At 50.3% G+C, this 22,639-nt stretch overlaps 1 protein-coding gene across 1 annotated transcript in view; it reads right to left on the bottom strand.

Moving 5' to 3' along the window:
* Positions 1 to 916: 916 nt before the first annotated feature.
* The window catches only part of mrpl23 (mitochondrial ribosomal protein L23), a 29,246-nt gene continuing 7,523 nt past the window's right edge, over positions 917 to 22,639 (bottom strand). The window contains exons 3-5 of the mRNA XM_084672413.1: positions 21,676 to 21,758; positions 18,496 to 18,569; positions 917 to 1,627 (exon numbers count right to left, since the gene is read on the bottom strand). Of these exons, the coding sequence (XP_084528539.1) occupies positions 1,463 to 1,627; positions 18,496 to 18,569; positions 21,676 to 21,758 (322 nt within the window). The 3' untranslated portion in view covers positions 917 to 1,462. The remainder of the gene's footprint in view (positions 1,628 to 18,495; positions 18,570 to 21,675; positions 21,759 to 22,639) is intronic.

Here is a 22,639-nt window from a genome sequence, read left to right as displayed (position 1 = left end):
CAGATGCAGGGACGGCAGACTGGGGCAAAGGCATTGTGCTCTCCCCGCTTTTTTATTGGTCATGAGCAGAGGGAGAGTAAGGGAGAGCTGGCTGGGGGAGGGGCTTACTTGGCAAACATCTAGAGTGAGATTTCCCAACTTTCATGGGGGGTCTGTTCAGGCAGTGAGGAGAGCAGACAGGAATTCAGGCTCTCGCTCTGTCTCTCTCAGCCCTCTGGAGAAACAGCTGCTGGGTGACAGAGAGAATGAGAGGAGGGAGAGAAAGAGGGATTTGGGGGGGCTTGTTTTGTTCTAAATCAAATAGTTTTATGGCGACGCATGGGGGACAAGGTTCCAGGTAAGAGACAATGACCAACAGGATCAATATTGACAATCTCCTTAGCGATGGCCAGGAATAGCTGTGGGGCGGGGGCTCCGCTCGCGGCAGAGGAACTGGGACTGCCCACTCCTGGGCTGGGACAGGGCCAGCGCAGTGAGGTTAGGGCTTCCAGTCAGCCGGATTGACCCATGGATTAACAAGCCAGTGTTGGAGCTCACTACTGGGGGGTGGGGGTACAGCGGTGCTTCCCTGTACCGGGACACAAAGGTTGCTCTGAGAAAGTGTTGAAAACCCTCAAAAGAGCAAGACTAGCTTACGGCAAGAGAGGACTCCTTTCCTCCGCCAGGTTCAGACCACAGATCATTACTCAGTCTAAACACTACTGGACCAACCTGACAGCGTGCAGAGGTTATGGAGGGCTGGAGAGAGGGGATGGAGGGCTGGAGAGAGGGGATGGAGGGCTGGAGAGAGGGGATGGAGGGCTGGAGAGAGGGGATGGAGGGCTGGAGAGAGGGGATGGAGGGGGGGGAGCTGTGAGAGAGCCAGTAGTGAGACAAGAGAGGAGATGAATGGAAAAAAAAGGCTACAGTAAGCAGATGAGTCTTGACAAGCAACCTTTTATATCTTCCAACGTTTAGTTAAACAGAGACAGGCAAGGCGAGGCCACATTTAAACAAAGTACACTTTCTCCTCTCCCGGTCGGCTGGCTGCGTAACATAAGCGGCTATTCCTCGAAATCACTAATTGCTTGACAGCCATGCATTTTGTGTGGCTGAAATAATACCTTCAAATGTCAAGATCGTGTGCCAGCGAGTCAGGGCCAGAACTGGCTTTCGAGAGAAAGGGGCGAGAAACATTTGTGATGGCAGGGTTGGGACCGGTTGGCTGTGCAGCGGGTGGCAGAGGAACACAGACGGACAGAAACAAAAGAAGAGCAAGAGAAAACTTGTCATGAGAGGAGGGTCAAATGAGGTGATGTAGGTACAAGATCTGAGAAGAAGTTCAGAAGCGTACTGAGGTTTGGCTCCGAGTCACACACACACACACACTTCCATACTCTCTTTACACAAATATTTATTTAGTTTTATTACATTTGCATATCGATCATCTATTCAGACACTCTCTCTCTCACACACGGGCTGGCTAGAGTCCAAACCACTCCGTGACCCCTCCTCTTCGAGGGTCTGGTTTTTGTCTTTGTTTCTCGTCCTCCATGAACTTGTCCTGGATGTCTTCAGCTGAGCCCTCGGGTGGCTTGGCATCCATCGACGGAAAGACGTCAGGGAAGGAGAAGGTCTGCTGCTGTCCCTGCAACACACCACAGGAGGCCTGTCAGACACTCAAGCACAGGTACTGTTACACACAGGGACTGTTACACACAGGTACTGTAACACACAGGTACTGTTACACACAGGGACTAACACACAGGTACTGTAACACACAGGGACTGTTACACACAGGGACTAACACACAGGTACTGTAACACACAGGGACTGTAGGACACAGATACTGTAGGACACAGGTACTGTAGGACACAGATACTGTAGGACACAGGTACTGTAGGACACAGGTACTGTAACACACAGGTACTGTAGGACACAGGTACAGTAGGACACAGGTACTGTAAGACACAGGTACTGTAGGACACAGGTACTGTAAGACACAGGTACTGTAAGACACAGGTACTGTAAGACACAGGTACCTGGATGAGTTCCAAGCCAGGGTTTCCTATCCACCCTCAAACACCCGGCTCTCACAGAGGATCCTGGCCCCTCGTCTTCACTACTCTACGTTCCATCCACCCCTCCAGCTTCCACCTCATCCGCTCTCCCTTCTTCACTCCATCGCTTTCCTTCCGCATCCCTCACACACACGTAGAAGAATCCTTTCATCTGAGAGTCCGCTTCTCCTGCTATCTTCTGCTGTTCACTTATTCAGAAGGTGAGGATCACATCCATTATTTAGATCATCTCTGGCCTCCACTAATGCATCCTGGGCCCCTCCGCACGCACGTGTACACACACACACACACACACACATACACACACACACACATGGGTTGTTGAGTACAGGCATGCACGCACACAACGTTCCACTATCTATCCCCTCCTGTGGTCAGAATGTGACTCTTGCTCATCCTTCTCCTCACCATCATTATCTAACCTCACAGTAACTATCACTGTATCTATCTCTCACAGTAACTATCACCTTCACTAACAGTAACTATCACTGTATCTATCTCTCACAGTAACTATCACCTTCACTAACAGTAACTATCACTGTATCTATCTCTCACAGTAACTATCACCTTCACTAACAGTAACTATCACTGTATCTATCTCTCACAGTAACTATCACCTTCACTAACAGTAATTATCACTGTATCTATCTCTCACAGTAACTATCACCTTCACTAACAGTAATTATCACTGTATCTATCTCTCACAGTAACTATCACCTTCACTAACAGTAACTATCACTGTATCTATCTCTCACAGTAACTATCACCTTCACTAACAGTAACTATCACTATATCTATCTCTCACAGTAACTATCACTATATCTATCACTAACAGTATATATCACTATATCTATCTCTCACAGTAACTATCACTATCAGTAACTATCACCATCACTAACAGTAACTATCACTATCACCATCACTAACAGTAACTATCACCCTCATTAACAGTAGATATCACTCTTGCTTGCTTTATCACTCAGTCATCCTCTCCCTGTTCTGCAAAATCAGAAATGATGATATTTCACAAACATTCTCCTTACTGGAAATGGAGTATTTAACTCTTGTTTATGTAACACAATACGATAAACCCAGCGAGATCCAATCCATCTTCCTTCACACTGGGAGATGGTTCATTAACTGTGTGTAGTCCTTCCAGACCTGAAGACAGCCAACGGCTGCTCATGCTACTCACAAACCAGCCAGAAACAACACAAGTCTGGAGCCCAAATATGTGCAGTATGTTGGGGTCAGTGTGTGGGCAACAGAGATCCGCTCGGTCTCTGAGAGAATGCTATTATGTTTCCAATTCCCCAAACATAGAGAAAAATGCATATATCACCACCTAGCATGAGCTTGATCCCCTCAAGGGGCTGAAGCTAGTTCAGCTAACCAAAACACAGAATAGTCCTGCCCTGACCTGCACCAAAACTCTCCACAACTGAGGTTTCTGTTTGTGTGTGTTGCAAGATGTCAGATGCCATGATGTTTGGTTTCAGGGTTTACCAATGTCACTCTGGAGACGAAACACAACCCCCGGCAACATCAACAAACAAAAACAACTACTTCCACAACAATGCAAAGGTATGGCTGCCTGCCATTGGCCAAGGCTGAGCTAATGAAAAGCAGCGATTCATTATCACAGTACTGAAACGGCTCTCACCAAATAATTAGCGACCTCAGATTAAACTCTGATGCAAATAAAGTGTCTGTCCTTATCCTGTTTGATCTCAGTGCAGCATTTGATACCATTGATCACGACATCCTAATCAATAGACTGAAAAGCTTATTGGGTTTATGGACAGTGTATTGAACTGGATGAAATCATATATCACAGGAAGGAAGTTTTGTTAGTTTAGGAGACCATAGGTCTAAGAAACATGAGAACTGCTACGGGGTTGCTCAAGGAAGCTGCCTAGGTCCATTACTTTTTCTCTTTATATGTTAACACTCGGCGACATAATCAGACAACATAATATAGATTTCCATAGCTATGCGGATGACACACAACTATATATATCCACTGAATGCAACAGCCATCCATTACCAACTGCTTGTCAGCAATAAACAAATGAATGAATGATAACTTTCTTAAATTATATGAAGACAAAACTGAAGTCCTATTATGTGGCCCCAAATCCAAAAGAGAGACGCTAACTAAGAATCTAGGAGGCTTAACCCCCTGTCTTAAACCAGAGGTGACAAATCTCGGTGTAGTCCTGGACTCAGATTTGAATTTCAACTCTCACATTAATAAAGTGACCAAAACAGATTTCTTTCACCTCAGAAATATAGCAAAGGTATGACCATTCATAAACCAAGACGCATGCTTTTAAATCCAGCCAGCTGGGCTACTGTAACTCACTTATCGCTGGTCTTTCCAAGAAAACCACTGAAAGACTACAGCTCATTCAAAACTCTGCAGCTACATTATTGACCAAAACTTTGGTCAATAATTATTGACCAAAAAGGAGAGAACACATTAGTCCTGTCCTAGCTACTTTACACTGGCTCCCTGTTACCTTCAGAATTGACTTTAAGGTCCTTCTCCTCACATACAAAGCTCTGAATGGACAAAGACCTAGCTACATTGCTAACTCTCTTACTAACTACACACCAGCTAGAACACTGCGATCATCAGATGTATGCCTATTAGAGGTCACCAGAAGCACCAAGCACCAAGAAGATTGGTGATGCGGCCTTTGTCAACTACGCCCCTAAACTATGAAACATATTACCCAAACACGCAAGACAGCTTAAATCTTTTTAGCAAAACATTTACTAATTTTATCTCAGAGGGGTTTTATTACTTATATTATTGTTTTTATGCATTTTATGTAAAAGCACCTTGAGCTGCAATTCTAGTATGAAATTTGCTAAATAAATAAAGTCTTATTAGTTTTATATTATATTGGTTGGAGGAATCCAGGTAGGAATTCCTGTGGCACAGTTCTCTCACTCAGGCAGCCAATCACAAACACCCAAATACACACACAGCCATTAAGACTCCTTTTCACAACACCCACCCCCACCCCTTACACATACACACATTCAAATTCACTTACATTACACAAATAAGATGACATATTAAAAATTGATTGTGCTGAAAAGACAACAATTTCAACCAGGAAACGGCAAGAAAACACACCACAACTTTCATAAGGTTTGACGTTCCCGAGGCAACTGTGAGGATGCTAACATGGAGTCAGAATATGACCCTGTTCTGACCTGTCTGGGCCACAAACACCTAGACACCAGCGTGTGTGCTGGGCGCCCAGGGTCTCCCCCCCTGCTAACCTCCCGTCGTCCAGGAACACGAAGCCCGGAGCACAAACATCAAGCCTAACCAAGGGGACTGGAACTCTGTGGCCGTGTGTGTGTGTACAAACTCCAGTCCTCTCTGAACCCCAGCAGAACCTGCTAACAGTGGAGGAGCCCCTGCCACACAGCTCTGAACCCAGCAGAGGAGCCTGAGAGACAGAAAAACAAGACTGAGCCGGGCCAGAACCAATCTAATCCACATCCAGGGGTGGTGGTGGGGGGGGGACCTGGTGTGCATGACAACCCCCCGTTAGGGCGCTCAGCGCTGGACACTTGAAGTAAACACGGATTGAAGATTAATACAGGGTAGAGACAGAGTCATTCACAAAAACAACAAAGCCCCCGATTCAGATCAACACTGCGTTGAGGCACATTAAACAAGCCTTCTTATTATTGGCAGGAGGCTGGGATAGTCCGGACTTGTGTGTGCACGAGAGAGGCTGAGAGTCAGGACCTGTGTGCACGAGAGAGGCTGAGAGTCAGGACCTGTGTGCACGAGAGAGGCTGAGAGTCAGGACCTGTGTGCACGAGAGAGGCTGAGAGTCAGGACCTGTGTGCACGAGAGAGGCTGAGAGTCAGGACCTGTGTGCACGAGAGAGGCTGAGAGTCAGGACCTGTGTGCACGAGAGAGGCTGAGAGTCAGGACCTGTGTGCACGAGAGAGGCTGAGAGTCAGGACCTGTGTGCACGAGAGAGGCTGAGAGTCAGGACCTGTGTGCACGAGAGAGGCTGAGAGTCAGGACCTGTGTGCACGAGAGAGGCTGAGAGTCAGGACCTGTGTGCACGAGAGAGGCTGGAGGGGGGGTGTATGTCCTGCATCAGTCAGACACATTTCCGTCGCCAGAGCGAGTACTGGCAGAGCATTAATATTTTCGTTTGTAATGTATACATGGAGCCAAAGCAGCGCTCCCCCCCCATACGCACCCACACCCCCATTCCAACCACACACACACTTACCCCCCTAACTACCACCACCCCCCATTCCCACCACACACACACACACACACTTCCCAACCCCCACTGAACTCTGAGCCAAACACAACCCATTGTGTGGGCAAGTATGAGAGAGACAGAGAGAGAGAGAGAGAGAGAGAGAGAGAGAGAGAGAGAGAGACAGAGAGACAGAGAGAGAGAGAGAGAGAGAGAGAGAGAGAGACAGAGAGAAAACAAAAAAAGAGCGAGAGTAAGAGAGAAACAGGAAGATAGAAAGGAAGATAAACAGATAGAAAGTGTATAGATTGAGGTTCCCCTCAGGAAGCCATCGTCTTCTTCACAGACCAGTGCTGGCTGGCTCACACCACCGCCATGTGAACTCACCTCTTACGCACATCAAGCACCTTTTACAACACTCAATTCTCTTCTCCGTGGACCAGAAAAAGTCGAGGGAACGCAAATGTTACCTTTGGGTCCATTCCAACCCATCTCTTTTTCCTCGCTCCTAGCTGTGTGTGCGTTTGTCTGTCAAAGAGTGCATATGAGCTTATTAGACACATTCAATGTCTTGTTCTGTTCAAGCAAGCAGAGTTTGGCCGCAGCGCATCGAGTGACGAGTATGATGGGTTCTTTTAGCGTGTTAGAAGCCCTGTCCTGCCACGTTCTTGTGTTCTGTGTGGAACCTTGAACAGTGGTTGTGTTCTGTGTGGAACCTTGAACAGCAGCAGAACAAAACAGGTTTGTTATTGAACATCTACATAGTGTTGTTTGGGCAGAAAGCGTATCCAGCACAGAGGAGAGAAAACGCGCTGAGTGGGACAAATGTGAGATCAGTACAGGGAAATGTGGATGCTAGAGGTGATGGAAATCCCCTTCCCTCCACTCCACAACTGGCCCAGAGACTTCAGGAGGTTTCAGACTAGACCTGGGCATTGAACAGCCAGCGGGCCCAGCCAGCGGGCCCAGCCAGCGGGCCCAGCCAGCGGGCCCAGCCAGCGGGCCCAGCCAGCGGGCCCAGCCAGCGGGCCCAGCCAGCGGGCCCAGCCAGCGGGCCCAGCCAGCGGGCCCGGACCCTGCCCTTACACTGGGTCTGTCTCATTTAGACGTGTAGCTCCATGGAAGTCAATTTAGGCTGCATCACAACCAGTTTGAAGCTTTCATTTTGTACACATTCACAGACTGTATTTGGAAATAGCTTGATTTACACTATATTGTCAAAAGTATTCTGTGGTCTGCCTTCACAGGCATATGAACGTGAGTGACTTCCCATTCTTAAACCATAGGATTTAATATGATGTCAGCCCACCCTTTGCTGCTACAACAGCTTCAACTCTTCTAGGAAGGATTTCCACAAGGTTTAGGAGTGTGTTTATGGGAATGCTGCTGACCATTCTTCCAGAAGTGCATTTGTGAGGTCAGACACTGATGTTGGACGAGAAGGCCTGGCTGGCAGTGTCCGCTCTAATCCATCCCAAAGGTGTTTGATGGGGTTGAGGTCAGGACTCTGTGCAGGCCAGTCAAGTTCTTCAACACCAATGTCACTCATCCATGTCTTTATGGCCCTTGCTTTGTGCACTGGTGCACAGTCATGTTGGAACAGGGAGATCTTGTTCCCACAAAGTTGGAAGCATGAAATATCTTGGTATGCTGAAGCATTAACAGTTCCTTTCACTGGAACTAAGAGGCCGAGCCCAAGTCCCAAACAACAACCCCACAGCATAATCCCCCTCCACCAAACTTTATCCTTTGGTCCATCAGACTGCCAGTGGGAGAAGTGTGACTCGTGACTCGAGAAGTCGTCTTCACTGCTCCTTTGGGGGCGTGCTGTACCCAACTCCATCGGACGCTGTTGCACTTGGTGATGTCAGGCGTGGATGCAGGTGGCATCCTATCACGGTACCACTCTGGAATTCACTGACCTCCTGAGAGCGACCCATTCTTTCACAAATGTTTATAGAAGTAGTCTGCATGCCTAGGTGCTTGATTTTATACACCTGTGGCTATGGAAGTGATTGGAACACCTGAATACAATGATTTTGGTAAGCTGAGTGAATACTTTTGGCAATATAGTGTACATATCTCCCTCAGCTGGACTGTAACCATCAAAAATACCTCAAAAATGTCTAGAACGATTTTAACTGTTAACTCTGGTCAAAAAGACAAGCAAGTCTGCAGGGTCTCTTGGGGGGAACACAACCCTTTCACACTAAAGCGTTGCCAAAAACAAAAGTTGGAAAGTTGTAATTTGGGTTTTAAGGGCAGGTTTTGAGTTGCAATAGAGCGGAAAACTATCAGTCCAATTTGGCAACAATCTGCACATGTCAGTTGTCCTCTCATGTTTGTGAAACTGAAACGCAGCCATTAGATGTTCCAACTGCAGAGGACTTGAGTGCATTACTTCATGTCTATAAGGGACTTGACTGATAACTAATGAATATTTTGGTCAGCTCTAAAATACAGAATGTTTTGTCATTAAAGTCTGATCTGCTAAGTCTGCAGTGTGAGGGTCTCTTCCATGAGGCTTCAAATCAAACAATGGCAATAAGATGTGATTTAAGAAAAATAAATGTTGAAGTACAAAATATTTTCAATATCTATCAAAAATTGTATCTACACTTACAATATGCATTATAAGTATGTTGCTATGGACAACAACAAAACAGCTGATCTTTTCAGCTCAAGCCATCTTCAAGCAAAAAGTGTTTAATGGCCATCACCCTGTCGTAGGCGAGAGCAAAACTGTGGTCCCTCTGCCGTCTGACCATGTTCAAGGAGAGAGGTGTTCATCTGAAGTTGAGTTCATCGTGTGGTTGACCCCAACCTGACCACCATGGACCTACCGGCAGAGGGTTCGAAACCAGGCAGTGCCACAGGGGTGAGCTTACAAGGATTAGCTGTGGTGTGCGTGGCTTTCAAAACACTTCACAAGTGTGGAATGTGTACATGGTTTGATGGGGGTCTGTGACTTTTGTAAATATATCAACAAGTATATTAACAGAGGAGAGAAGAAAGAAGAAGAGGAGAAGAGAAGAAAAGAGAACAGGAGAGAGAGGAGAGAAGAGAGCCAGCTGCTGTTTCTCTGGCCAGGCCCATGGGTGGCCCCTGCTCACTCTCACTGTCTCACACTCTTGCTTTCTCACACACACACACACACACATTTCTCTCTCTCTCTCTCTCACACACACACACACATCTTTCTCTCTCCCTCTCCCTCTCTCTCTCTCTCACACACACACACTCGCTTTCTCTTTCAAACGCACAGTCTTTCTCTTACACAAAAACACTTTAGCTCTCTCTCACACTCTCTCCTTGACAGAAGCTACTGGCGTAAACCACACTGAAGCGTGTTCTAGAGAGAGGGGGCCGGGCGAGGGAGAGGAGCAGTGCTCTGTCCTAGAGAGAGGGGGCCGGGCGAGGGAGAGGAGCAGTGCTCTGTCCTAGAGAGAGGGGGCCGGGCGAGGGAGAGGGGGCCAGGCGAGGGAGAGGAGTCCTCTTAATTCAGGATCGCTTGAGAATCTTTCTGTCAGAGAGAAAAGGGGAGGGGAACAGAGCAGAAATTGCTAGAAACCATTTTCTTGATGTGAGGGAGAATGTCAGTGAGAGCCGGCCGCATCCTGTTGTCGGTTGGCCGGGGTCACGACCCTGCCCCCGCACAAATTACTCTCTCAATTACCGACATCTCTACCGCCGCTCTCAACCAAATGACTCAGGTCTCAGTTTGCACATGATGCATATGAAAAGACTCCATTAAAATAGTGACAACTAGACTTATTTAACATGAGTTGGTTCTAAGTCTGCATGTTTCCTTTTCTGTTCCAGGCTAAATGCTTTCCCTCCATTCTGTCTCTCTTTCTTGGTCTCCCTCTCTGCCCCTGTGACACCCTCTCCCTCCCTCCCTCGTTTTCCTCCTCTTAACCTCCCTCCCTCTCCCTGTTCACCCTCCCTCCCTCCCACCCACCCTAATCCCTCCCTGCCTCCCTGCCTCCCTCTCACCCTGCCTCCCTCCCACCCTGCCTCCCTCCCTCCCCCCCACCCTGCCTCCCTCCCTCCCCCCACCCTGCTCCCTCTCTGCCTCCCTCAGACCCTCCCTCCCTCTTATCCTGCCTCCCTCCCTCTCAGCCTTCCTCCCTCTCACCCTCCCTCCCTCTCACCCCGTCTCCCTCCCTGCCTCTCACCCTCCCTCCCTCCCTCTCACCCTCCCTCTCACCCTCCCTCTCACCCTCCCTCTCACCCTCCCTCCCTCTCACCCCGTCTCCCTCCCTGCCTCTCACCCTCCCACCCTCCCTCTCACCCTCCCTCTCACCCTCCCTCTCACCCTCCCTCCCTCACCCTCCCTCTCACCCTCCTTCCCTCTTTCTCACCCCGTCTCCCTCCCTCTCACCCTCCCTCACCCTCCCTCTCACCCTCCCTCCCTTTCTCTCACCCCGTCTCCCTCCCTCTCACCCTCCCTCACTCTCACCCTCCCTCCCTCCCTCTCACCCCGTCTCCCTCCCACCCTCCCTCCCTCCCTCTCACCCTCCCTCACCCTCCCTCCCTCTCTCTCACCCCGTCTCCCTCCCTCTCAACCTCCCTCACCCTCCCTCCCTCTCACCCTCCCTCCCTCCCTCTCACCCCGTCTCCCTCCCCCTCACCCTCCCTCCTTCTCTCTCACCCCGTCTCCCTCCCTCTCACCCTCCCTCCCTCTCACCCCGTCTCCCTCCCCCTCACCCTCCCTCCCTCCCTCTCACCCCGTCTCCCTCCCCCTCACCCTCCCTCCCTCTCTCTCACCCCGTCTCACTCCCATACATCCAGCCCCCTGGCTGGGACAGATCCAAGAGCTGCCGCTCTCGTCTCTGGTTTCTATAGGGTCACCAATAAACACACACACACACACACACACACACACACAGACAGACACACGCACAGCTCCCTGCCCAGAGACAGACCAGTGGGAGCATGTCTGGGCTTGTTCGAGGCCTGGCTGTATTCGGCTTCTTCAGTAGACACTGGACCCTGGTAATGGAGCCTCTCTGGCTCACCAGGGTCTTGATCACGCTCGTCTTGGCTCAGAAACATCGGACGGCGGCAACAACAACCACAGGATGAGGCCCCCCCCCGCTTTCGTCATCTACACCCCTCCCCCCAAATCCCTCTAAGCTCAATCTCCAACCTCCTCGCCCTGTTCAAGCACTCATTCAGCCCCACTATCTATAGCTTTCTCCCAACCCCCCAACCCTACCCACCGCTTAACCCCCCCCCCCCCTCCGGTCACCCCCGTTCAGAGGAATGTGAGGACCAGCTGTTTGAGGAAGAAATAAACTAATCAAACCACCAGAACAGGAAATGCTGCAGCTCCTATCAGCAGGTCGCATCAGTGGTGCGGTCATCCCAGAGCAGACCTGGGTGGCGCCTGATGCTGATTGGCTGATCAAAGTGACAGCCGTGTCAGGACGGAAGGTCAGGCATAATCATCAAGTCTGTGTGTGTGTCTGTGTGTGTGTGTCTGTGTGTGTGTCTGTGTGTGTGTCTGTGTGTGTGTCTGTGTGTGTGTCTGTGTGTGTGTCTGTGTGTGTGTGTCTGTGTGTGTGTCTGTGTGTGTGTCTGTGTGTGTGTCTGTGTGTGTGTCTGTGTGTGTGTCTGTGTGTGTGTCTGTGTCTGTGTGTGTGTGTCTGTGTGTGTGTGTCTGTGTGTGTGTGTCTGTGTCTGTGTGTGTCTGTGTGTGTGTGTGTCTGTGTGTGTGTGTGTGTCTGTGTGTGTGTGTCTGTGTGTGTGTCTGTGTGTGTGTCTGTGTGTGTGTCTGTGTGTGTCTGTGTCTGTGTGTGTGTGTGTGTCTGTGTGTGTGTCTGTGTGTGTGTGTGTGTGTGTGTGTGTGTCTGTGTGTGTGTCTGTGTGTGTGTCTGTGTGTGTGTGTCTGTCTGTGTGTGTCTGTGTGTGTGTCTGTCTGTGTGTGTGTCTGTGTGTGTGTGTGTGTGTCTAAGTTATGCAGGAAACAGGAGAGGAAACAAGGGAGGAGAATATCTAAGATCCTGAGAGATGGGGATGGGATGAAACAGGCAGTACAAGGCTGGCCCAGATAGTGTGTGTATGTGAGAGACAAATATCTACATGTCCTCAGTATTGTGGTCTATCAAAAAAAGTATATTTTGAATATTACTGCAGAGAAACAAATAGCAAATGTATGTGTTTGTACAAAGTGGAGAGGAAAGTGTGTGTGAAGACAGAGGGGGGACGCCTGAGAGCATACTCACTTGTCTATAATTCATATTCTGTCCTCTCCGCTCTTATGAAACCTACTCACATTCCTTCTCCTTCTCCCATTCTCGATGACAAACACACCAACAAACACAGTCACTAACACGCACACGCGTTCATCAATGCACTCAAGCTGCCTAACACATGACTGTGACTAGCGCCGTTTCATTCTTTGTTTTCCCGCATTCAAACTGATAAATCATGTTTCTGTGGGACAGACAAGACAGCTACAGAATCAGGTGAAACACCTAGATACGTGCCATTCCACAATAACTCTGGGAAACTGGGGGCACATTAAAAAATATGTGTGTTGCATGCTGGGCAGTGATCTGCACATGCAGTACAAGTTAAACTGTTTCCACTTTGAGTGTTTACACTGCTGCTGAGGCACTGTGAACGTGTGTTCGTGCATGTCTGCCTCAAAGCATGTTGAACTGAACTGAACAGGAGAGAGAACAAGGGAGGGAAAGAGGAGGGAGAGACGAGGTAGAAGCAGAAAGAAAAACACCAGAAATAGAGAGTTTAGCCTAACGTGAATAACTATGCAGACTGGAGGTGAGGGACTGGGGGGGTGAGAGAGGAACCGAGCGATGGAGGGGCGACGACCCAGAGTTTGCGTGACAAGGTAGAGGAGGATGAGGAAGAGGGAGGGAGGCAAGCAATCATGAGCCAAATAGTTGAAAATAATAAAATTCCACACAGATAAGCAGGATTTCCCCTCGCCCCCTGATTCAGCACCTCCAGGCCCAGAGTGTGGGGGCTCCACGAGGGCAACAGGACCAGAGGGAGGAGGGGGGAGGAGGGGTGAGGGAGTGCAGAGAGACAGAGAAAGGGGGGGGTCATCCTGCTTTAGCCTTGACAGGGCCCCACTCCCCCCCTCTCGCCCCCCCCTCTCCCCCTCTCTCCCCCCCTCTCCCCCCCCCCTCTCGCCCCCCCCCTCTCCTCCCCCCTCTCTCCCCCCTCCCCCCTCCCCCCCCCCTCTCGCCCCCCCTCTCCTCCCCCTCTCTCCCCCCTCTCTCGCCCCCCCACTCCATACATCCCAAGTGGGGTTGCATCAAGTATTGAGCAATAAGGAGTCAATAAGAGCAGACGAGAGGATTGCACAGCAGAGAAGTGAGGAGATAGGACAGGATAAGAGGGAGAGAGGAGAGGAGATAGGACAGGATAAGAGGGAGAGAGGAGAGGAGATAGGACAGGATAAGAGGGAGAGAGGAGATAGGACAGGATAAGAGGGAGAGAGGAGAGGAGATAGGACAGGATAAGAGGGAGAGAGGAGAGGAGATAGGACAGGATAAGAGGGAGAGAGGAGAGGAGATAGGACAGGATAAGAGGGAGAGAGGAGAGGAGATAGGACAGGATAAGAGGGAGAGAGGAGAGGAGATAGGACAGGATAAGAGGGAGAGAGGAGATAGGACAGGATAAGAGGGAGAGAGGAGAGGAGATAGGACAGGATAAGAGGGAGAGAGGAGAGGAGATAGGACAGGATAAGAGGGAGAGAGGAGATAGGACAGGATAAGAGGGAGAGAGGAGAGGAGATAGGACAGGATAAGAGGGAGAGAGGAGATAGGACAGGATAAGAGGGAGAGAGGAGGAGATAGGACAGGATAAGAGGGAGAGAGGAGAGGTTGGAGCAGCTATCAGAGGCAGAAAGGGGGGCTGGAGGAAGGGTCTCCTTGCACAGCAAAACGTTGCCATCTAGTGTCAGATCAGATGGACCACCTACATCCTGCCCCTCAAACCACGCTCCTTCCCTCACCATGTTCCCCTGCTCTTCCACAGAGATCCTCCCTCCCTCTCAGAGAGAGAGAGACAGAGAGAGAGAGAGAGAGAGAGAGAGACAGAGAGAGACAGAGAGAGAGAGAGACAGAGAGAGAGACAGAGAGAGAAGGGACAAAAAGAGAGCAACAGAGAGTGACAGAGAGAGTGCTGGAGAGGGGAGACAGATGGGGAAGTCCTGTGTTGTTTAGCTGTAATCCAGTAGAGCATGCTCAGGGGAGCCGGCTGATCTGATTGGTGTTTGGCCTTTGGTGACATCAAACATGTTGTTCACATCTTCCGGGAAACGCAGCAACGCGGGAACAAACAACGAGCGTTGACACACGCTAGCTGTAGGGGTGTGTGTATGGTGGGATGGGCGCTTAACAGCAGCTGCATGTTTCCTTTACAAGAGAAACGTGGCAGGCTGGCCTCGGTTTGAAGGTTTGATGGAAGTAATAAACCCTTCAATACTCCCCTACAGAGACCTGGTGTCTTGGTCACCCTTCACTGAGCGTGTTCCTATGTGAGGGTCAGCGCGATCTTCCCTAACTACAGCCTCACTCACCTACGGTGTGAATAAAAGTGTGTGTGTGTGTGCGTGTGCGTGAGAGAGCTCAAAAGCACAAGTAAGATGTTTACTACAGAATGACATCATTGGTTTATTGGGTTGTATACAGAGATGTGTAACTCCCTCACAACCAAGAAGCCTGCTGCTCCAGACGACCTGCCTGCCTGCCTGCCTGCCTGCCTGCCTGCCTGCCTGCCTGCCTGCCTGCCTGCCTGTCTGTCTGTCTGTCTGTCTGTCTGTCTGTCTGTCTGTCTGTCTGTCTGTCTGTCTGTCTGTCTAGACCCATGTCGGAGATGCCTGGCCAACACCAGTCACCCTAGGCCAACACCAGTCATTCCAGGCTAGTCTTTGCTGTGCATCAAACTCTGACCCCAGAATCTAGTACCAGAACTCGAGAATCTAGGACTAGGACCAGGCCACTGAAGTGTAGCCTGCTGAAGTTTTTCATTTTGGGCTGTTGAACCTCCTTCACCCCTCAGCTCCCAGCTCCTCCTCCTCAGCACTCCCCCCCTCCCCCCCCACGTCCGTCCGTCTCTGGGTCCTTCCTGTTCTGGCATGACTCCAGCATGCCCTCACTCACCCCCCTACCCAACCCTCCCTCGGCCCCCCACATTACCCAACCCTCCCTCTCCCTCTCTCTCTCACAAACGCGAATCCTTTTCCCTGTAGTGGGGTCCCCCTTGCCCTGAGAAAAATGGCCGTCACGGAACCCTGCCAACACAAGGCCTCCCCTCAACCACAAACGAGGGAGGGAGGGAGGGAGGGAGGGAGGGAGGGAGGGAGGGAGGGAGGGAGGGAGGGAGGGAGGGAGGGAGGGAGGGAGGGAGGGAGGGAGGGAGGGAGGGAGGGAGGGAGGGAGGGAGGGAGGGAGGGAGGGAGGGAGGGAGGGAGGGAGGGAGGGAGGGAGGGAGGGAGGGAGGGAGGGAGGGAGGGCTGCTGTGAGCCACAGAACACTCCCCCACATGTGGAGTCAATTAGGAACAATCTTGTTTTCTATCCACCACTGCAAAAGAAAGTCTCCCCCCCCCCCCTGAGTTGTGTGTCCGTGTGTGTGTGTGTGTGTGTGTGTGTGTGTGTGTGTGTGTGTGTGTACGTACGTGTGAGCATGTTTTTCTGCAAACTTGCCAGAGAAATAAGCAGGATCTTATGGGTTTTATATATCGAGGGCATTTAAGTCTGGAGAGTCCATGTTTGAGTGCTGCTCCTGTTCAGACAGCCTTGTGCAGGGCAGTCTTCAGGCCAAGCCCCCAGGACACTCCTCAAACCAGGTCTGTGTCAGGGCTGTGTGTGGTGTCACAAGCTGTGTACAAGTGTGTGTGTGTGTGTGTGTGTGTGTGTGTGTGTGTGTGTGTGTGTGTGTGTGTGTGTGTGAGTTTGAAGCCTGATGGGCCAGTTTATGCATGCTCACACCTCTGATAGTTGTGCGTGACTGGTGCGAGACAAACGTCTTCCACGTTAGGTTTCCAGAGACCAACACACACACACACGTGCACGTGCACACGCACACACACACACACAAAGGCTCTCAGGAAGAACGAGTTTCAGACAAGAGGAAGTCTCATGGATGCTTCAATTATGTATCGTCTTTCAAACTGTCATGTTTAGACCGCTTCAATTATTCATCCGTTTCAAGATGGATGTCTGGACTGGTGGGGGAACTATAGTCTACATTGCCAGGGACTGATCTGGGCAGCAGCAAACCAGCCCAGCACTAAACAAAAGCATCTCTTCATATTCCCATCAAAGGCTTCATGAAATAAGACTTTGTTTGTTTACTTTCAACAGGGGTGTGGGGCAGGGGGGGTTGTACGATTTCAAAGAAAAGAAACTTGAAATGGCGGTTGGGAGGGGTTCAAATGGGCCCGGGATCTCACGTCAGATGCAGGTGTGAAGGTAGTGACCCTGGAGATGGGCCATGGGTGGGACTTCTTCACCCAGGGTTAGGGTTAGTAGGGTTAGGGTTAGTAGGGTTAGGGTTAGTAGGGTTAGTAGGGTTAGGGTTAGTAGGGTTAGGGTTAGTAGGGTTAGGGTTAGGGTTAGTAGGGTTAGGGTTAGTAGGGTTAGGGTTAGTAGGGTTAGGGTTATAGGGAGGTGGGAGTGAATAGCTCTCTTTCTAGCCCCACTCATTCCCAGTCTCTCTCTCTAACCCCAGTCTCTCTCTCTCTCTCTCTCTCTCTCTCTCTCTCTCTCTAACCCCAGTCTCTCTCTCTCTCTCTCTCTCTCTCTCTAACCCCAGTCTCTCTCTCTCTCTCTCTCTAACCCCAGTCTCTCTCTCTCTCTCTAACCCCAGTCTCTCTCTCTCTCTCTAACCCCAGTCTCTCTCTCTCTCTCTAACCCCAGTCTCTCTCTCTCTCTCTCTAACCCCAGTCTCTCTCTCTCTCTCTCTCTAACCCCAGTCTCTCTCTCTCTCTAACCCCAGTCTCTCTCTCTCTCTCTCTCTCTAACCCCAGTCTCTCTCTCTCTCTCTAACCCCAGTCTCTCTCTCTCTCTCTCTCTCTCTAACCCCAGTCTCTCTCTCTCTCTCTCTAACCCCAGTCTCTCTCTCTAACCCCAGTCTCTCTCTCTCTCTCTAACCCCAGTCTGTCTGTCTCTAGCCCCAGTCTCTCTCTCTCTCTAGCCCCAGTCTCTCTCTCTCTCTCTAGCCCCAGTCTCTCTCTCTCTCTAGCCCCAGTCTCTCTCTCTCTCTCTAACCCCAGTCTGTCTGTCTGTCTCTAGCCCCAGTCTCTCTCTCTCTCTCTAACCCCAGTCTGTCTGTCTCTAGCCCCAGTCTCTCTCTCTCTCTCTAACCCCAGTCTGTCTCTCTCTAGCCCCAGTCTCTCTCTCTCTCTCTAGCCCCAGTCTGTCTCTCTCTAACCCCAATCTGTCTCTCTCTAGCCCCAGTCTCTCTCTCTCTCTAGCCCCCTCAGCCCCAGTCTCTCTCTAACCCCAGTCTGTCTCTCTCTAACCCCAGTCTGTCTCTCTCAGCCCCAGTCTCTCTCTAACCCCAGTCTCTCTCTCTCTAACCCCAGTCTCTCTCTCTAACCCCAGTGTGTCTTGAGAGAGAGAGAGAGAGAGAGAGAGAGAGAGAGAGAGAGAGAGAGAGAGAGAGAGAGAGAGAGAGAGAGAGAGAGAGAGAGAGAGAGAGAGAGAGAGAGAGAGAGAGAGAGAGAGAGAGAGAGAGAGAGAGAGAGAGAGACTTGAGGGGTTCTCAAGAGGACAGCAGCAGGATGAAGGGGGCAGCGTTGCCTGTGGCAGTCTGTCTTGAGAGGGCAGCGGTGACGTATATTTCCACAGTTCTAATAAGAGCAGAGCCACTGTGTGTGTGGCGTGGGGGGGGGGGGGGTCTACAATGAGAAGGGATGAGTGAGGGGCCACTGAGTCAAAGCAGTTCTTAGAAAAGCGTCATGAGAGACGCAGGGGGAGAGAGGGGAAAATTCTTCCAAGATTCTTCTGGATGGAGGGGGATGTTGTGTTAATAACATCCCCCCAAACCCCAGCCCCACCTCCCAGGCAACACCAACAGCCCCTGGGTGCTACTGAGAAACCTGCATCTCCACCTCCACTGTTATCCTAGCCGGGAGTCCAGGTACTGTAAATACCTGCTACCCACTTGGCATAACGTGTGTGTGTGCATGTGTCAGCTCACCAATTGAATGTACGCCACTTTGTAATCAGGCCTCTTCACTTTCTGGTTCAGGTGATTTCTTTTCTTGTTCGTACCTGGAAAGAGAGAGAGAGAGATAGATAGATAGAGAGTAATCAAGAGAGAAAGGAGAGAAAGTAATAGAGAGAGGGAGAACAAAGGGAGAGGGGTTATTGTCAGGGTTTCAGTTTAAACAGCTTCTTCTGTTCTTTGGTTGGTTGGTTGTGTTTATTCCAACATGCCGTCAACATGACACTACCGTCCATCCAGAAGACGCTGGGCCCTTCACACTTGTTTCTGATGGTGTATTCTGAAGTGTAGACGTAACACAGACTCATGACCTGTCTGTGGAGGCGTTAGGACAGTGTGTAGATGTGTGTAGACGTGTCTACAGGTGTGTGTGGAAGTGACCCAGGGCCTGCTGACTAGGGGACGCAGGGTAAACTCTCCAGAGGCCATAACATCACACCTCTCGAGTTTTCTACTCCACTGTTGTTTAGGAGGGGCGACTCGAAGGGGAGGGTGAGGGAGAAGAGAGAGGGAGAAGAGATGGGAAGACGGGATGAGAAAAAGTGCAAGGGTGAGGGAGAGGATAACAGAGAGAGAGAGAGGATAACAGAGAGAGAGAGAGGATAACAGAGAGAGAGAGAGAGAGAGAGGATAAGAGAGAGAGAGAGAGAGAGAGAGAGAGAGAGAGAGAGAGAGAGAGAGAGAGAGAGAGAGAGAGAGAGAGAGAGGGGGGGGGGGGGGGGAGAGGGGGGGAGAGGGGGAGAGGGAGAGAGAGAGGGAGAGAGAGGGACTTTACCACACAACCAGGAGACCAACAGTAGGTTTCTTAAACCAATGAAGATTTTTCTACCAAAACAGTAGAAAAACCTACAAACGGGCAGAAAAAAGTGACAAAGCAACAACATTTTTCCACCTCGAAAACTCACTGTGGGTCTTCACCGTAACTGCTGTTGTCATGGGAACGGTTTATGACATGAATCACGAGGTAAACATTCCACTGTAATGAGATATGAGTCCATATGTGTGTGTGTGCACATATGGAGGTGTGTGTTGGAGTTTGTACGTGTGTGTGTGCGAACATAGGTGTGTTTTGTGTAATCATCAACAGCCAGACCCACAGCTCAGGGAAAGCCCTTAGCATGTAAACACACACACACACACACACACACACACACAGTTAGTGGCCCCTATGTAGGTGTAAGAGTCGTGTGTGTTTGTGTGTCACATTCAGGATTGCTGGTGGTGGGGGAAGCCCCGATGCGGAGACCCTATGTCCTTAGCGCCGTGAGAAGGAAAGTCACAAACACACACAATAAATCTAGATGAATCAGGTAAAATGTGGGTTGCTATGTAGATGATAAAAAGGCACTTACAAAACACACGCACAAAAAAAAAAAACTAACAAGTAATTCCTAATCACCCTCTCTGGTCTAGAGCCCGCGGTCTGGCAGGCGGCTATCACGTTACAGGCCCCGGAGCGGGAGGGGTAACCGTGGCAACGCCTTCCAAAATACCCCCGCCGTAGGCGGTGGGAAGAAAGGGGTCGTTTGCGCCCCTCGTTCTCCCAACCCGTTCCCCTCTTTACACTGCCAATGGAGTGGAACCCTGGTGCAGGGCGGGATACCTTCTCTGACGCACCTCCAGATCGCCTGGGGGCCCCTCGCCCCCTTCGCCCCCCTCCCTCCCTCCCAAGGGGCTTCCCTTTTCGCCTGCTTTTAAAGAGGACCAGACCCTCCACTCATAAACACAACCCTGATGGGTTTTCCTCCATGTTACCCAACAGAGCGTCGCTCTCTCTCTCTCTCTCGATGGTTTTCTTCTTCTTTCCTTCATGGGTAGAGGGTTCCCTGTGTGGCTCTGCCAACACAACAGTCTCAGTGACAGGCTCATGTCACACCTACGCCACCCATCCTCCCTCCTCCTCCTCCTCCTCCTCCTCCCTTTGGCGAACTCCCCCTCACCTCCCATCCATCCCTCTCCATGCCCCACCCCCTTCCCCCCTGTTCCTTCAGGAGCTTGCACATTTCTACCCCTGTAAAAGAGCCTCTAAACAGGCCATGCTAACCCCAAACATTTCCTCCCCCATAAAAAGCCACAAGGCTCATTTAGTCAATGATATAACGCTCAGCCTGAGTCTATGATCCTGCTCAACTGTAAAAGGAAGGAGGAGAAAGGGGGGGGGGGGGTGGTTGTGTAACCATGCTTGGCCCACTTAGACCCCCACAGTAGGTTTGTAAGCCTGTGTGTGTGTGTGTGTGTGTAGAGAAGAGCGCAGGGTTGTCCTGGGATCGTCCTGGCGACCACACTGCTGTAAGGTTAGCAGCTGTGGGGGACGCGAGCCCAGATAGGCACGCTAACCGCTAGCAAAGCTATCCGTTCCAAAACTGTCTCCTCTCTGCCAATAAAATAAGAAAGGGACTAGCTCATAATGCTACATAGTCACGACCGGTAATCACGACCGGTAATCACAACCGGTAATCATCACAGAGCTTGTTTTTGAAGGAAAGTGAACCAGAATACATGATACACACTCTGGGCTCCAGGTCTTTCTTCCTTGCAGTTGTTTTCGAAACTTCCCTATGTTCATATTGATTGAATCTGAGACGAGAAGTTAAAACTTGATATGAAGTGAAAGGGACCTTCAGAGACTTCTAGAACATTGTATCAGCCTGTTCCAGTTTGTTCATTGATAACAAGAGAAAGAAATGTTATGGAGATCAGGCACTTGTGCAGAACATGCTGTTGTGCTTGAGCTTCCCTGAGACGCTTGCTGAAGAAAGCCCCGGAACCTAGAGCCAGGCGCTGTCTCTCTGCCTCTGGGCCATACATCGTGTTCCAGTGGCTTGTCAACTCTTTGTATGTTCTCACCCTGCAGAGGACCCATGCCCAGGGGGCCTGACCTGTGTGTGTGTGTGTGTGTGTGTGTGTGTGTGTGTGTGTGTGTGTGTGTGTGGGGCAGGAGGACTGGTACTGGAAGTGCTTGGGCGCAGACCGTGCCTGTTAGTGCCTGTTGTGGCGGAGGTGCTCCATGTTCTCGTCCTGTTGAACCTGTCTGCACTCTGGTGAAAGTCTGCTCGTTAAGTACTTACTGTGGCTGTGTGTTTGTAGATGTGTGTATTTGTATGTATGGTGTGTGTGTGTGTGTGTGTGTGTGTGTGTGGGGGGGGTACTTACAGTATTGTATCCTGGTGCGAACTGCTGCTACTGGAACACTATAAATATTTTCCAGGTAGTTCCTCACGTCACACTTAGTCATTCTGTCCAGACAACCCAGGAGGAGGAGGAGGAGAGAGAAAGAGAGAAAAAGAGAGATTGTTATTGGAAGACTTTCAGCAATCTATAAGAGCTCCATATTTCTTAGTTCATTGAGACAGGAGACGGGGGAGGAGGGGGGAGGAGGGGGGGAGGAAGGGGGAAGGAGGGGGCTCTCCGTTCCCTCCCTTCACCTCCAGTTTCCACACCAGGACGGATATGAGCGAGGCTTCATCCGATTAGCCGGCTGCCGCATCGATCGGCAGTTCTGAAAGCGGACGTGGAGCCGGGCAGGCAGCACCTAGACAGGATGGCATCATTTGGAATGTATTGATTCCATCTAAGAAAGAGAGGCTTTTAACTGCTAATCAATCTATCAAATGTGATTAGCGCTGTTTTGTCTGGAGCACTTGCACGTTTGGCAAAGTGCCTCACAGGAGCTCAGTACAGGCAGACTGCTTAGACTCTGCTTAGACATGGACTGCTATTAAGTATCCTCTTCTTGATATAAAGACAATAGCATTTAGACTTTGGTGATCACTTTAGACACACTGGGCTAAAACATTTCTCGAGCTACAAAATGAGTCAAAAGCCCACTTAGATATCACAAACGAGTCATGGAGAGAAAGGACTTGGCATGGACAAATTCAGACCATTTAGGGAAAATGCTGTTTCCTACTTGTTAACTGAATCTAATTACAGCTATCCAGCAACTATTGTTCAAATATTCTATACAATGACTCATTGTGTCTGATTGATTTTTGACCACAGAGAGCAATAACCTCCACGTCGTCCTGTCATGAGTGGTTTTACAAGCACACTCTCGCCGCCATCTTAAACCTGACCTAGCTTTGAATCCATTGCTGATGCAGCAGGGTAGTCATGG

This window comes from Hypomesus nipponensis, chromosome 14 (assembly GCF_054491055.1).
Source record: "Hypomesus nipponensis isolate SF chromosome 14, ASM5449105v1, whole genome shotgun sequence".
In the NCBI taxonomy this organism is placed as follows: Eukaryota; Metazoa; Chordata; class Actinopteri; order Osmeriformes; family Osmeridae; genus Hypomesus; species Hypomesus nipponensis.
This window is presented reverse-complemented; position numbering and strand designations above follow the sequence as displayed.